The 15,828-nt window shown below is 36.7% G+C and overlaps 1 protein-coding gene across 1 annotated transcript in view; it reads left to right on the plus strand.

The window, feature by feature from the left end:
- FTO (FTO, alpha-ketoglutarate dependent dioxygenase) overlaps positions 1–15,828 on the plus strand; it is a 258,501-nt gene that overhangs the window by 111,621 nt on the left and 131,052 nt on the right. The window contains exon 8 of the mRNA XM_019471379.1: positions 5,127–5,251. Coding sequence (XP_019326924.1) covers positions 5,127–5,251 — 125 coding nt within the window. The remainder of the gene's footprint in view (positions 1–5,126; positions 5,252–15,828) is intronic.

Below are 15,828 nucleotides of genomic sequence, written 5' to 3' on the forward strand. Positions count from 1 at the left end.
TTCCCCTTTTTTTTTTTTTTTTTTTTTTACTTACTTTGACAAACATGAGCCATTTTTCAATATCATCCAAAACATGAGGGTTGCTGAGTGAAACTGTGATATCTGGCATAGTGGATTAATAAACAAAAGACAGAGAATTGGGTTTAATGTGCCCAAATTACTGGGTGATAACTTAAACCATACTGGCTGCTTCTATCGTATCAATGAAAATGGGGCATTTGCTAATATTTTAAGTAAAAATTTTAGAAGTAAATAAGAAATGAGCAGTGGTTTGTAAGCAATTACTAGCTTTTTTTATCACACAGAAGTTATGACATTTTAAATTAACATAGCTTAATAGATTTCAGGTTTGGTATCGTCCCTGTCCGTCCCCCCCCGCCCCCAAAAGGCACGGTGTTCTAGTTTTACAGAATTTCATTAGGATACTTTTTGCACAAAGAGCAAAATAAAGTCACAAAAATAACAAGGAAGATACAGAACCACATTTAAAATTTTAGCCCTGCTTACAGATTTTACACTTTGTTTTTCCTTTCTGTATTAGTTATCGATTATTGAGAGATGACTGCTATATTAAAGTAGAAGTGGTTAGTAAAGATTCAGAAGCTTATCCTGTTTAAACTGGTGGTGAGTAAATTAAGTCTTAACTCAGAGTGAAAAATCTGATTTGTTGACCCAATAAAGTGGGACCAAGAGACAAACTGTCCCAAGTGCCACTTTAGTTCAGACTGAAGGCTAATTTGTTTGACAGAATACTAGGCTTCATGTCTCCAGCTATACAATGTTTCTAACCTTAAGTCTGGCTCCTCGAGAGGTCTGCATTGAAGGAAGGAAAATCTAGCTTTAAAAGACTAAAAATGTACCGGTGTGGGTTTTGGAGTGTTTAGAGGTTGCTTTTTTTTTTTCTTGTTTGTAAGCATGTCATGGTATTCACCCAGGATACATACAGTTAAGCAGGGTAGTGGCCTATTGATGTTGAAACATAGTTTCTTCTATTGTGTATCTAAGAGGAAAAAAAATTATTGTAATCCTGTTACAATACCTGGGTTAGCTTTGTTAAGACTCATAAAAGGTACCTAATTTTGAGTGTGTATCCTGGGTGAATAGTAAGACTTGGTTATAACAGTTTCTATTCAGTCCCATGTCACTGATATATTTTGTCAGTGGGTATAAGAGGAATATTATATCGGTCTCTTAAAATCTTATGTTAGTACCTTTCTTTCTTACGTAATAAGAGAAGATGCTCTCATGGCTGTTGCCTGATATGTCAGTAGAGCACTAGACTTAGTTCTGCCACTGTACCAGGAGGAAGGTAAAGGGTATAACTTCCTAAGTACTATCCTTAACATAGAAGACTGGATTGGCAACTGATATATATCTATATATATATATATATGCGTATGTAGCTTTGGGCTTTTTTGATAGGTGGGTTGTGTGTTTGTTTTTAAGACCGTGCCATTTGGGATTCACAAGGAAATACATTAATAGATCTGTAAGATTTGCTGAAAAGATTAACAGTACTACTTAATAAAGACACATGCTGGCCAATGAGACAAGAAGTTGCTTCCCCCAAGTGATAAGCAATTTGCGGAATCTTGTTGCTTAGGTTGTCCAGGATATGTTTTTGCTAGCTCAGGAAGCAGAAGAAAGAAAGTTTCAACAGTTTGTAAACATTACCACCCTCAAGAATCTCTGTGAACACAAGGATGAGATAAGACAGGCTGTAGGGCTGGTTACGTTGTTTATTTATTCTACTGTCCTGCGGTCCCAAGTGTGCTGAAAAACACTGAGTCAGTGTTGAGTCCAGTTCAGAAACGTGAAGGCTTCACTCAGCATTGGGCAAAGGGGGCCTCTGCAGACAATTATCTGTCATTAAAGAACATTAAAAGAATTGAGACACAAGGTCAGATTTTCTTTGATGGGACGTGCAACTGTAGTGATGTTCAAAAGAAGGTCGTTCCTGCCCTTTAGAGGAGGGCTGGGTTTCTGATGGATTTTTATCAGTGTTGATGTGAGGAAATGGCTTTCCCAGCTGATAACATCTTTGACCGAGTTTCTTGAACCCTTGACCTTTATCAGTCAAGGTATATATTGAATCCCCTTGTTAAAAATAAATCCCAAAACAAGTTACATAGAAAAGAAAACTTTCAAAGGAACATGTTTTATAATATTATTTTACCCAGAATGCTGCTTTATTTGTTACAATTTGGGATTTTTATTGAGATGATAAGAATAGCAAGTTATTAAGAAATGCCTTTATAAAAGCTACATATCAAGCCCTGCACTCACGTTCCAGGTAACCTTACTGACCTCAGCACTCTTAGAAAACAAGTAAATCAGTTAAATTGCTATGTATTGTTGTTGTATGTTGCTTAACAGTACTATTTCACCCTCCAGGTAGCTGCAACTGTACTCACAGGGCTCAGTAAAGAAGCATGTGTGATGTCAGTGTCGAGCTATGAGTTTGACTTGAACTGTGTACATCACCGCATAAAATGAAAGGTGTTAACAGAGGGCTGGGGCAGTATAATTGTTCTCTCACTAAAAATTAAATTATGTTCAATTTCCAGAATTATTATGTTCCTGTAGATGGAGGGGACTTTAGGTAGTGGAACTCAGTACCAAAGCTGCAATTTGGCCAGGCCGTCAGAATTCATACAAAAGCATTATGTGATTGTGAATACTTGGAGAAGTGGTCACCCATTTTCTCTGACTGATAATACTCTAACCACATTCTCTTTTCATCAGATTTTAACTGAAAATTCTTTAGAAACTATCAGTTCTCCATGCTCTACACTTTGGGAATCACTTATTATGGGGATCTTGATGTTTGTTGCCTGCAAATAACTGTACTTTCGGTTTTGTGAGGCATAGCGTCATTAAACTTGGGGCTATTCTGCAGTCTTGGAGAGAAGTAGACTTCTACACTATCACCAGTGGATTTCCCTATCCCGTTGTGATTAATAAGGCCATCCAAGGATTCTGAAAGGGAAATCTTGGTGTACTGTGACCTAGCTGTGTGGCTACAGTCTGATCATCCTGTAATACAGACGTAAGCTTTAGTTATAGTGCTGTGTCAAGTCTTGCACATGGTAAATAGAAAAGCTAAAGCCTTAATAGGTATATTTATTCTGAATGACAAGGCGTGTTAATTTACATCAATTAAAAAATGTATATCTCTTCATCTCATGTGAGTATGTTCTCATATGCTGAAGTCCTCTATCACATCCTGCTTTAAACTGTGCAGTTGCTGGAAGTGTGGCTGTAAGGTCAGGATTGTTGAAGTTGGCGGATATTAGAGCTTGTGGAAAAGGTGTTGTAGGTCGGTGGAAGGGAAACCCATGTTAGGGAATCCTTATCTGAAAATACTCTCTGGCTTTTTGTTTGCTTTGTAATGTCAAAGCAGGGTCAAGAATGTGATCTGTATAGATAGTTTTGAACATTTTGGGGTTTTACAAGAGAATGTTTTTTGATGTGTAATTCCCATATTGCGGGGTAATGCCTTTTGGTAGGCCAACTGATAGAGCTGGGAGATGGGGATGAAAGCTCTTTTTGGTCTTTGTCATCTGATGTTGGTGTAATAAAATTATTTTCTGTCTCTGAACCCTGTTATGCTTGTCTCTTGGAACCACCGTGGCAGTAGCAATGTCACTGCTTACTTTACATAGCTTAAGTAGTGTATAATCTGCATGTTATTCTTTCTTGTGGAAAAAAAAAAAAAAGCTGTCAGACCGCGGATAGATCTTCCTGTTTTCACAAACTGAAGATAATAACAACCGTTTATCTCACAGAATCCCCAGAGGAATTTTAGTGGTTGTACATTTGGGCAGGGCAGAATGTAATGTGTATGTGATGTTGAGGAGAAGGCAATATGCCGTGTCTTTTTGTCATGTTGTTCCTATAAGAGAGGCCATGCTGGGGGTAGCAGTTGCAGCTCTTGGAGATATCTGAGTTGTGTTTTCAAACTCAATTCCACAACTGCTCGGGTTAGAAGCATATTTTTACCTCCTTTTCTGTGAAGAAACTAGGTTTGTGCGAGCATTCTGTCCATTGAGTCATCCTTCCCAAAAGCATTTAGATACTTTGATAACGTTTGCAGAACATGTGGCTGAAGGTTAGGATACCAAAAATGATTAAGTGAAAATCAGTGGCTGGTTAAGGCGAGAAAGGCAAATATGATATCTTCACTGAAGGAAAAGACTGCAGCATCGACTCTAGATCTCTGTGTTGCGGTTGGACTGCTGCACATCGAGTCAGCACATGTACACTGGTTGACTTACATGTTAATAGCGTGACCATCAGCGTGTGCCGTTTCCTTCCCAAGTTGGCAGACATAGGGAAGCATAGGGGAAAGAAGAGGAGAAAATGGTGGGTGAGTTAGTAGTTGATGGTGTAAAGATGGAGTGAGGGAGTTGGAGTTAGCTTGCTGGGTGGATGAAGGACGATAAGAAGATCTGCAGTTTCGTTACATCAACATTAACTGTCGACACAACATTTGGGAAGGCCCATAACTTTTGGTCTGCAGAGACTGAGTGTGATCCTACTCCACAATGACTTAAATCCATTGCGTGTGTGTGTGTGTGTATATATATTTTAGCAAATTATAATTTATTCCATAAATGAAAAAAGGTAGAGTTTTACTACTTGTTTACTTGAAATATTTCATGATAAAGAGAACATGGGTACATCATCAGAAATGCCTTTCAGAAGATACAATGCAAACAGGTATTTTCTACTTTAGCTTCACAAAGGATCAAAGGGGAGGCGGAAGTCCCCCAAATGAATGCTGTATTGAAGGAAACGTTTCTGATATTATTTGATACAAGAAAATATTTAGAAAAGACAAGAACTGTGTCTCAAGAAAATGAGAGCTAGAATGCACAATGTCTTGTGTTACTTAAAGCAATGAGATTTTAAGGTTTACCTTATGTGCCATGTACATTGATTAAATACCAAATATATGGTGGCCATTCCTAACCATCATTTACTGTATTGATTTGTCAGCAGTGGAACTGTAATAAAAAAAGCTATTGATTTACTGTCCTTATTTGCTTATGGGCTTTTTATTAATTTTACACATTGTTTCCTATTTCTAGATTATAATTTTTATGTGGTTTTTTCCCTTTAAGACAAGCCTGGTCCTCTCTGAAGTTGGAAAAGAGGAACAAATTGAGGAACAAAGGAATGAAACCATCAGCTGCTTCTTGCTAGTTCTTACTGAGCGACAAAGGCTGCGTAAAGAATGGACAGCAAGGTGAGAAATTTGAGAAAAATAGTAAGATAATAAAATTAGAAACAAGTATATCAAATATACTCCTACAGATCCACTTGCGGGGGGGGCAAGTTGGCATTAAAAAAAAAAAAAATCAAAATTTTTACTGTTCAAATAGTATTTTTCCTTGACTGGAATAGTCAATGTTTCTGCTTCTGATTTCAGAGTTACTTTGAGGGGTAGAATGCTCCCTTATTGTGCTTATATAGTGCAATCTATTGATAACAGATTGATAGGCAGCATACATATTTGAGGATTGGTATCACCTTAAGTGCCCTAAGGTTTTCCTTATATTGCTAACAATATGAGCAATACTCCTTGCTGGCATGTCATGCTAATAGATACCCTTCTTGTCTGTTTTCTTCATGATCTTCACATTTTCTCATGGTGTCCTACTGGTGTTAGCTGGGTTATGTTGGGTGAGATTGGCGTAAATGTACATATTGCTAGAGTTTGCATCATGGGACTGTTTTATTATCCTCGAGTTCTTAAATTGAAAGTATTGCCATGGTGATAAATCAGGTGATGATGTTAACAATTTTAAAAAGTTGTTTATGTTTTTATTTGAAAAAGTTTGTTATTGGAATGTAGTCAGATGAATGCATTTCAGGAACTACAGTTACATCATACGTCTAGCTCTTTCAGAAATATGTGAATTCAAAAAAGAGAATTTCCACCGTATGCCACGTTCTGTCCTTCTCTTTAGCTGCTAAATGAGTTGATGTCACCTTTTTTCATATCTATTTCTAAAAGCTATAGATTTATAGTCATTTAGTAATCTCTTATTTTTTTCTTATTTATGATATTTCAATAAAATATTATGAAATTTTTCTACCAAATGTACAGCTTTCCTTTAAAGCCAGGTGTCCTGTGCTTACAATTAAATACAGGTTTTAGTCAAAAGTATTTTTTTGAAATGAGATTTGTTTATCAAAATTAGCACTTAATTGGCATGATTTTTTTTACCTGCACTGAATGTTCCAGTTAAGGGAGTTGTCCTGTGTTTTGTTAGTATATAGTTTTGGAAAGTTCCTGAAAATTCAATGAGATTGACTTTAAAAAGTTAATTGTAGATATTGGACTTGACACTTGAGTAGCTTTGCTGTTCCCAATAATTACAGTGAGTGGACCTGAAACGTTTTAGAAGCTTTAGATAAAAATTAAATGTTATTACATAGTAGCAATTATTATTACAAATTAGGGGCTGTGTTTTGTAAGTCTGTTCTTGTGAGTATGGAATGTTTATTTGTGTACCAATCAGTTAAGATCTCGGAGTGGAAAAGAGCTTAGTAAGGCGGGTCTACAGTATTGTTTGTATTATCATGTGGGTTTTTTTCTTCCTTTCTGAGGAATTTAAGGGATTTTTGTGTTGTTGGGGGTTTTTTTTGCCTTCCATCACCATGCTTACTAAAAAATGCAAACGGTGTGGCTACATTGGAAACAGAGGCAATCGCTTAAGGCTTTTCCGTGGGACACATGCATCTTTGTTGTGAACCAGAATAGAAAGCTTCCTAGAGATAGGAAAAGGCTAAACAATTCTAATGAGCGGAATATCTTTTTAGCGTTCGTCTAGTTTAACAATGATTTCCTAATATACAAAGTCGGGACTCATTCGAAAGTAATGAGGTTACAGTGTTTCTGGCCTCTGCTCGCAGCGTAATCGGAGGTTGGAGCCAGCGTTGCAGTCGTAGACATAGTCTAGTCTCTGACCCAGAAATGCTGAAGTTCTTGGGTGGGGGTGGGGAGAGGCACAAGCAGACAAAGTGCAGGCCTCCTTAAAACTAAACACCTGAAAGAAAATTTCAAGAGCATTGTGCCTTGAAAGTTCTGAAAGAAAGTGTCCTTTGAGTATTAAATATCCATAATCCTTTTTCTTTCCATTTGATGTTTCACATCCCAGTGACCTATCTGAGAGTCTCATCCATATGATCTGCATAAACAGACTGTTACCGTACACCTCACTTGACTTCATCAAAGCTTCAGCTAGATGTCTGGAATGAAGCACTGGCTGTGGTAGCCATCAAGCATACGGTGGTGAAAGTTACAAAATGTCCGCCGTGGTACTAGCAGGGCTGCCCATGTTTTAGAGATCAGTCTGTTGTGTACTTTGGAGCTACATGAGAAAAATGTGCTTGGACAGGAAATAATTAGCACTTGTCAAAGGGCAGGCAATAGGTTACAGTATTTTACTTTCAACAGGCTATCAGGGGATCGGCTAGATTAGATAATAGAATTTTTTTTCCTCGGGAAGTTAAATACAGATGACTCTAATTACCTTACATTGTGCATTAGAGAGCACATTATGAACAGTACAACTTCAAGAGAAATTTAGGTCAACGAAGGGAGGGCAGCTGGCAAAAACTTTACTCTGCACTTGGTCTTTGTAGAGTTAGGTAGGCATTCTGTTCTTTCATGGGTTTTGTTTGTGTCATTGATACCTTAAATAAAAAAAATACATGCTGGGAACTGTTAATGCAAACTGTGATTGAACTTTTAGAAATTTAGCCTTTCTCAGAGAAAGGCATCTGAACTGGTTTGATATGTGTACGTATCTACTTGGTTAAAGCATGTCCTTGCATTATTTGCTTTAAGCTGTACCAGTGTTTCTGCATATTAACTAACTGAAATTACTCCTAAGTTTCTACTTCAGCTCCATAGTCCAAAACACATGGTAGTGCACTTAGTGTTATGGCTCGCCGTTTCATATACTTTTGACTCAAAGATGCCATCAGTATCTTAAGTATCTGAGCAGGTCTTCTAGGGATTCAAGTTGTTCTATGTTGAGTGGTAGTGATCCAAAATACTTCAGGTAGGGCTCAGTGAATGTCCTCTAAGTGTTAACAGAAATGGTCCAGAGTTTCTAAAGCCCCAGATTTGTTTATACTGCATGATAGTGCCTGATGGACAGGTTGTTATAGCTGTTAAAGAGCTGCTCTAGCCCTTTGAACTGACCCCTTCTTGACCTCTGCTTATAGAAGGTCACTGTTCAGCTTATAAATAAGGGGAACCTTAGAATCTACTGTAACAAATAGAGGGTAAAGGGAACAGCTGTGAATTGTGGACTAACCATGCAAACCTGTGTAGACTTTTTAGGGTCACTGTATGATAATGAAAATTGTTACCAAATTATATGGAAATTTAACAGCAATAGTGGGAAAGAGAGGGTGGAGCCTAATGCATTGGGTTTGATAAATGAAGTGTGAAGTTACCCATCTGGCTCTAGACAGCCCTCTTTTTCTCTACGAAAGGGAAACATTTAAAAATAACCATGGTACATCTAGAATCAATGACCCATACAGAGAGCTGGAATAGATCAAGATTTAATGGTGGCTGTGGAAGAAATTATCATTTGAAAAGTGAGACAAAGGATGAAAAAGTACAGTTCAATATCTGCACCTGATTCGTTTTCAAAAAAGGTCTTAATATTTTTAGCCCATTGATGATGCTATTGACATTTTTTATTTTATTTTTTAACTGGAACCAGAAGAGTTGTTATATCATAATTAAACAGTTTGGCCAAAGGAAAAAAAAAAGGTACTTAAGTACTTGAATTTCAAGAGAGAATGTTGCACTTTTCCTGATCAGTAAATGCCCAAGAGAACTGGACAGTATAGTTCAATAAAAATTGTATCTTTTATTCCTCCTAATAGAACTTGTATCGTGTTATAATAATATTGTCTTTAAGGCTTGCATAACATACTCTGCTTAATTGCTAGCAGGTTTTTTGCTATATTTTTCATATCGATGCATTTACTACCAAACTTAATCTGTCATCAAGAAATCAACAATAGATTAATTTAAAGGATAATGTTTAACTACATTGAAATTATTAACTGCTAGGAAAAAACATAGTTAAAGCATTACTAAAATAAGTCTTTCATGCAAAAATTTTATTAGTCCAAAATGGTTTTATCATGATGCAGACTCTGATGTCCATTATGCTATTTCCCTGAGTGAAATTGCACCATTTCCCTTAGGGGAAATTCAGCCAGGTAATGGAAAATGTAAAGTTTTGGAGACAGACATAATGAACTGAAAAGTTTGATAGGAAAAATAAAATTATTTATGATGGTTGTATTTTCATAGATGTGCTACTTAGTCAAATTCTGAAATCTTAAGAGTTCTCTCTAGGCCATCATGTAATGACAAATTGACGTAGTGAAAACAGAATAAACATTCAATAAATAATTTGGACCAAAGTAAACACAAAATTCTTCTGGGTCATGAGATAAACAGCATAAAAGTGTTAAGCTATTGATTCTTACAGGATATAATCAATTAAAACCTTGGCTCATTGAAATAACACAATGAAAAAAATCTATTTTACGAGGTCATTCTACAACCCATAACATTTTGTAGATCAGATCACTGTGTATTTTTAGAGTTGTTATATTCTTCCATCTTTGCACAACACTTCAAAAAAGAACCTCTTGCTCATGGCAAATCGTGTTTCAGGTTTCAAGTCAAACTTGAGATATAATTCCTTAGCATTTTTTGCCTTTGTCAAACCCTTTCTTAGATCTCACAATTTTGACATAACAGTGTGAAAGTATGAATTTTTTTTCTAGCTACAGTGAACACTTCTCATACTACTGAGATAGTCTTACCTCTCAGCAGTGAAATCTGGATTATTATGTGGATATTTATATAGGAATTTAAATTATAAGTACATAATATGACAACTGAGTACCTAATCTGTGATAATGCTGTTAGGTTCTATAATTAGAAGAACAATGAAGAATATGAGTGGAATCCTAAAAGAGTATGCATGTTAAATGAGATACAAACAGGAAGATTTTCTTCAAAACAGAAAACAAAATATATAAAAAAGTTAATTTTTTTTTCTTATGCCTCACCTCTTTATACATTGGAATTTTAGATCATCTCTAAGAAGGTAATTGAGGTAGATTTTACTCTTTTTAGCTCCAGTAGGAGAAAGTGGTGTTGATGTAAAGAAGGAACATATTTCCTTCTGTAACAGAAGAAAAGTCCGTGGGTTAAGAAGTTAGCATAGGCTTTGGGAAAATCCAAGCAGGTTTTTTCCTTCTGTCACAGACTTTGTGTATTTTTCAGAAACTCACTAAATGCTAGTTTTTAAATGAAATGTGGTAATACCGATTGATAGACTCGTTGACAAATACTGACATTTTTTACACTCTCACAGGCCTGCCAAGATGATAAATATATGAAATATTGTGAACTCTTCAGAAACTACTGCAATGGGAGCTACGCTAGTTCCAAAGATTTAACAGACAAATTGCAGAGGTATCAAAGTCTGACAGAGAGTGGGGGGAAGTATTTGGGTTGTTTAAAACTTTCGTGGTTGTTTTGTGTAACATTAGAATGACAGATTTTTTTTTTTTCACGTTGAGGAATCCAGCGTCCATGTTTCTGAAATTAGTAAGGATCTCGGTACACACAGCTGCGTGCTCTCCAGTGGGTTTTTTGTAACAGTTGTCCTCTCTGGACAGTATTTGTGTCAGCTGGAATAGATAGTAAGTTAGCAACAAGCATAGACAAAAATTTTGATTCCTCATTTTGGAAATCACAAGGGGGGGGGGGGGGGGGAGATTTTTGGATATTTGGATTCTTTGATATTCATATTTTGTGTGTGTGCGTGTGTATGCTCTTTAAAAGAAGAAAATTAAACCGTTCAGCACCCAGTATGTAACCTAAAACAGTTTTTCAGAAAGTAAATGTATATTGTGACTTAGATGGTAATGCTGAATACTGTATGTTAATCTGGAAGATGCTTTGAGGCAGACTGAAAACCAATCTTGCAGCTCTCAAATGAATGGAGAAAACACTGCGGCTTCAATGAAGTTGTCAGGTCTCCTGCTGTAGTTATGCTTAGACATCAGCTGCCTTGACTGACCTTTGACTTTTCTCCAGTTGCTTATTACCAGACTTCTTTTGCTTCTCATGACCCTTCCTGTTTTCCGCCTCTGTCTTTCACCTGTGTTTCTTGTATTGAGGAGTCTTTGAAGCAGCCAAGCTTGGGATCAATAGGTACAAGTACTCTCCAGAACAATGGAAATACTGCTTGATTAAATGCTGCTGTTTAACCACTGCTATTATTTCCTTTGAAACTGTCTTGACCCTTTACCCTTGAAAAGACTTTATGTTTACAAGCTGTGGCTACTTACGGAAAATGCTGCTTCTTACCTTGTGATGTCACTATATACACAGCAAATATGGTGTAAAAAATGTTACTTGGTGTAGGGGCTTAAAACAAATGGTGTTGTAGGCAGTCTGGTAAAAGTCACAGAACTTCAGCTCTGTGTGTGGCTTTTGTGTGTGTCAGGCTCTTCCATTAGGCACTTTGTAGGGAGTGTTTACTCTGAGGGTTTACTTTACCATTTTAGTTTAGTTTTAATGCTCCACTTCTGAAAACCGTAAAGAGATGCATCATCCCATACCCAAATAACTACTAAATCAAAATTCTTTGACATTTCCCTTTTTTGATTTCATGCTTTTCCTCTTGTTACATTAGACGGATTTTTCAAAAGATTCAGTGACACTTCCAAAACTGACAAATGACACAAATTTAGTCCTTATTTATAGTGCAATTAAAGTTTCCAAAACCAAAAGTGATAAAGAATTTTCCCACTCTATCAGAGTGCATTTGATGATTTTTTTTTAATTTTATTTTTTTTTTTAGGTAAATTTGTTAGAGGTTTGACTTTATTTCACTTGGGCAGGCTTTTAAAGTCAGCATGGGTGACATTTCGTTATTTATGTAAGCTTTCATGATTGCAGTACAAGAAAGATAGTTAGTGTTGTTTTTCCAGTGGTTTGACAATGATTTGCTCACTACCGCTGGGACATCTGAATGCTGGAAATGGAGATTATTGCGTTTCCAGGCTGCAGGGTACTAGAGATTGAATAGATCACAGAGGTGACAAATTTATAATCTGTGGAGACAAAGTGTTAGCCACATCATCAGACAGTTGAACCACAAAGTAGCATTAGCATCAGCTGTCATCATTCCTGTAAGAGAGAATGGTGTCTGCCAGAGGCAGGGGAAAAGGAGAAGAGCCGGGAGAATTCAGTGTGGTGTACAGTGCTCTGTAGCTGCCCGTGTTAGCTAAAGACCTGGTTATAAACTAGGGATAAAATATGAGAGAATGAAAAATTATCATAGATTTATTTTGCTTTATCCACTGAGGTTTTTCTTCTGCAATATCAATCCGTACTTTCCTTTGCATTCAGCAAAATGTGCTAATGTCATGGTATGTAACACGTTCATAAAACTACTCACAAACTTAGTATGAACTAAAACTTTGTCTAAAACTAGACATTTAAAATTAAACGAGTCTAAAGATAGAATTCTCTCTTCTGTAAAATAATAGAAGCCTTATCCAAACGGGACTTTATTGTTGTTAGTACCATTACTGTCACAGCTTTATCTGTCATAAAGCTGAATTAAATAAATTTTAATTTGGAGGATCTGTGTTAAATAATCTGTATATATTACCAATACAGAAAAAACAGAGGGTAACATAAAGGGTTTACCTAGCCAAATGGTGTGCTTATCATGTCATAGCATGAGGCATGAGTGAGCAGATGCTTACAGAAGTTCATGACTTAAGTCTTAAATGCTGTCAGCCTTATGTTATTAAAGTTTTTCCACATCTATAGAACTTGATGGCTCCAGGGATCGGTAATGAAATACAAAGCCTTTTGTTTTCAGGTCAGTGGTTCAAATATGGTTCAGGTAGATAGTGCCAAAGATTATTCCCATTGGGTATCTGTGTTTGATGGCCTATGTAAAATGCATTGGTTTTCCAATCCTAGTAGGCAGGTGTGTATATCACATAAAGCAACTGTTACAGCTGACACTAATTGGTACCCTTGCTGGCATTTTCGGAGCAGCCAAAAATTAAATAGATGTAGAAAGTGAGCAAGATGCTGTCAATGCTCTAAGCAGTCTAGACCATGGTTGTGAGGTAGTGGTAAGCCAACGAATATCATGGCTGACTGTGGGCAAAAAGAAGAATGTCAGTCTGTTGCATTGCTCTACAGTTTGCTTGCACTAAAAGTTGTGGTAACTTACACAGATAATCATATGCTGGTGAGAGAGCCATGGTGTAAATTACTGAACGATGTCAACAGCATTGGACGAGAGGGAAGCGCAGTCCACTGGGAGGTCAAAGAATGTGTCAACTAATGTTGATGATGTATGTATCAACTAATCGGAGAAACTAAGATGAACCGGAGAACAGAATTAGATGTACTTGCTTATTTTCACTACTAATGAGATCTTCGGGGCATCTTAACAGTTTAATTTGGCTATATTATTTGTGCTGTTTATTCTGTCTGAATTTTCAATTCTTAATGTATCATTGCTGTGGAATTACTTAATTATAAACTATGATGATGTTTAAAAGAGCTAAAAAAGGAAGTTTTTTTGATCTTATGCTTAAGATGTTCTGCCAAACTAGAGAACTTGGGAACCTGTTACATAACCTGTGTTGTTTGCATATTCTTTGTCTTGTTTTGGTGAATGACAGCAGCCCCAAATGGGAACAGTGCTTAAAGCATATGTAGTAGTAGAGAAGAAAATCCTACTATAGCTTACTTGAGTAGCTTAGCCAACTGAGGACACTTCTGGAGTATGCAACATCCCAACTTACTGGTAATTCACAATACTCATTTATGTTTCTGTACTGCTGTATTCTAGAGATGATCTAGCCTGGGTTGGTGGTGGAGCAGATAGGACTCATGGGTGAGAAGTGTGTTAAAGTAACAACAGTGGACATCAGTGATATAATTAGAAATTGAGAGAAATAATTGAAACAAAAAGGTATCTTGAGATGTATCAAAAAGATTAACTGAGAAACAGGCTCTCAAAATGCAGGGTTTGTGGGAGAAGCTAAGAAAAGGCTATCGGGTATTAAAGTAAAAGCAGTAATACTAGGAGAAAAGAGTATTCTGTTGGAAAAGGAGAGTTCTGAGAGTTTTAAGAGCTACTAATAAGAGGGTGTTCCACTCTTTCTACAAGGATAAGATGAATGGATCCATCAGTTATGCCCGTGGATGTGCTGGAGTTAGATTTAGCTCCGAATTATGCTGGAGGGCATTTTTTGTACAAGTCTAGACAATAGTCTTAAAATTTTTGCCAGTTGTTTTTGATCAAGTCGACATTTTCTCATTTTTATTTTCTCATATTTAGTAATGTCGACATTTGGTCTTTCTGAGTTCTAAATAATATTCTTATCAGAATTATTTTTGACCACCTACTAAAGGTGGATTTGAACAAGTGCTCAGGAGATGTAAGGTAATCAATGTATCCGCTCCAGCGTAGATGACTTGTTAGCTGTACAGCATGTTTATTGTAAGGCATATAAGGTCTAATTATTTTATATTAGGCCATTCTGAAAGCATTTTAGGTATTTGCCCTTCTTTTTATATGGATAATTTTGGATAATCCCAAAATTCAGATCTGTGGGTTAAGGATTGAGAGGGAGGTTGGAGGAGGGGAAAGGAGGGGAGGAAAGGGATTTGAGAGGGAAGAGGGTGCAATGTTGGAGAAGGTTTTTAACTGTTTTGCTTGCCTGTAGGTGACACTGTTGCATCATTTATCTGTACATTTTCACGTATCTTGTCCAGGGACAAAAAAAAAAAGTTTAATTAAAATAATTTGAGAGAGATTCAAATAAATACATTACACTAATGATTCCTTAAGCCTTGGCTAGAGAGTAGAATCTTAGCTACAGGTAGATGAATTGCATGTTCTCCTTCCCAAAGATGGCAGCAGTTTATAATATTATTTCTGATTAACTAGCTCACTAGCGTTGCATCTTCAGTTCAGTATTCCCTTGACAGGCAAGATGCTAAAAGGATTGCTCTGCATGTTTCTAAAGACTAATGTAATAAACCAAGATGATAATACACCGATGAAAAAAAAAAATCTTAATTTGCTGCTAAGTTATGGCAATATAAAGTTAAAATGTTTTTCTTTGCTCAAGTCATTTAAATTAATAATGTGTGCCATTAAGTGAAATCTCACAGAGGATTTTTTCTTCTTTGCTGGCTACAGAGAAAATGAAATATTCTATGAGGCTTGAGCAATCATCTATCTCTAAGCTACGGTGTGCCTGCTGCCAGATGTTCAGGTGCTGGTGCTGCTGCTTTGACACGTATATCTCTTCCAGGCAAAAAACCAATATATACATCAGTCCAGGTGCAAGGTGGCCTTGCCAGCAAACCTGCCTCCTCCTAGCTGTGACACTCATCCACTCCCCGTCAGAATGTGTACGTTAGAAGGGGATTGTAATTAACCCCTGGAAAGCGTAGGTTTCACTAAAGTGATGTGCACAGTAATGATATTGTTAGCTTCCTTAATTTCCAGTTTCACCATCCATTATGCCATGTGTTTCATCCAGTTGGTGCTACCCTCCCAGTGTTAATTATAACCTACAAGACTGTTACAGTTAATTTTATGGCAAGCATATTGTCTCTTCAAGGCTCCACAGCAGCTCATAAATTATCTTGAAGGTAAAATGTAACTTGGGGAACTAGTTATGAAAATTCCATCCATCTCGCTTAGGAGGTGC

This window comes from Aptenodytes forsteri, unplaced genomic scaffold, assembly GCF_000699145.1.
Source record: "Aptenodytes forsteri isolate BGI_AS27 unplaced genomic scaffold, ASM69914v1 Scaffold33, whole genome shotgun sequence".
NCBI lineage: Eukaryota > Metazoa > Chordata > Aves > Sphenisciformes > Spheniscidae > Aptenodytes > Aptenodytes forsteri.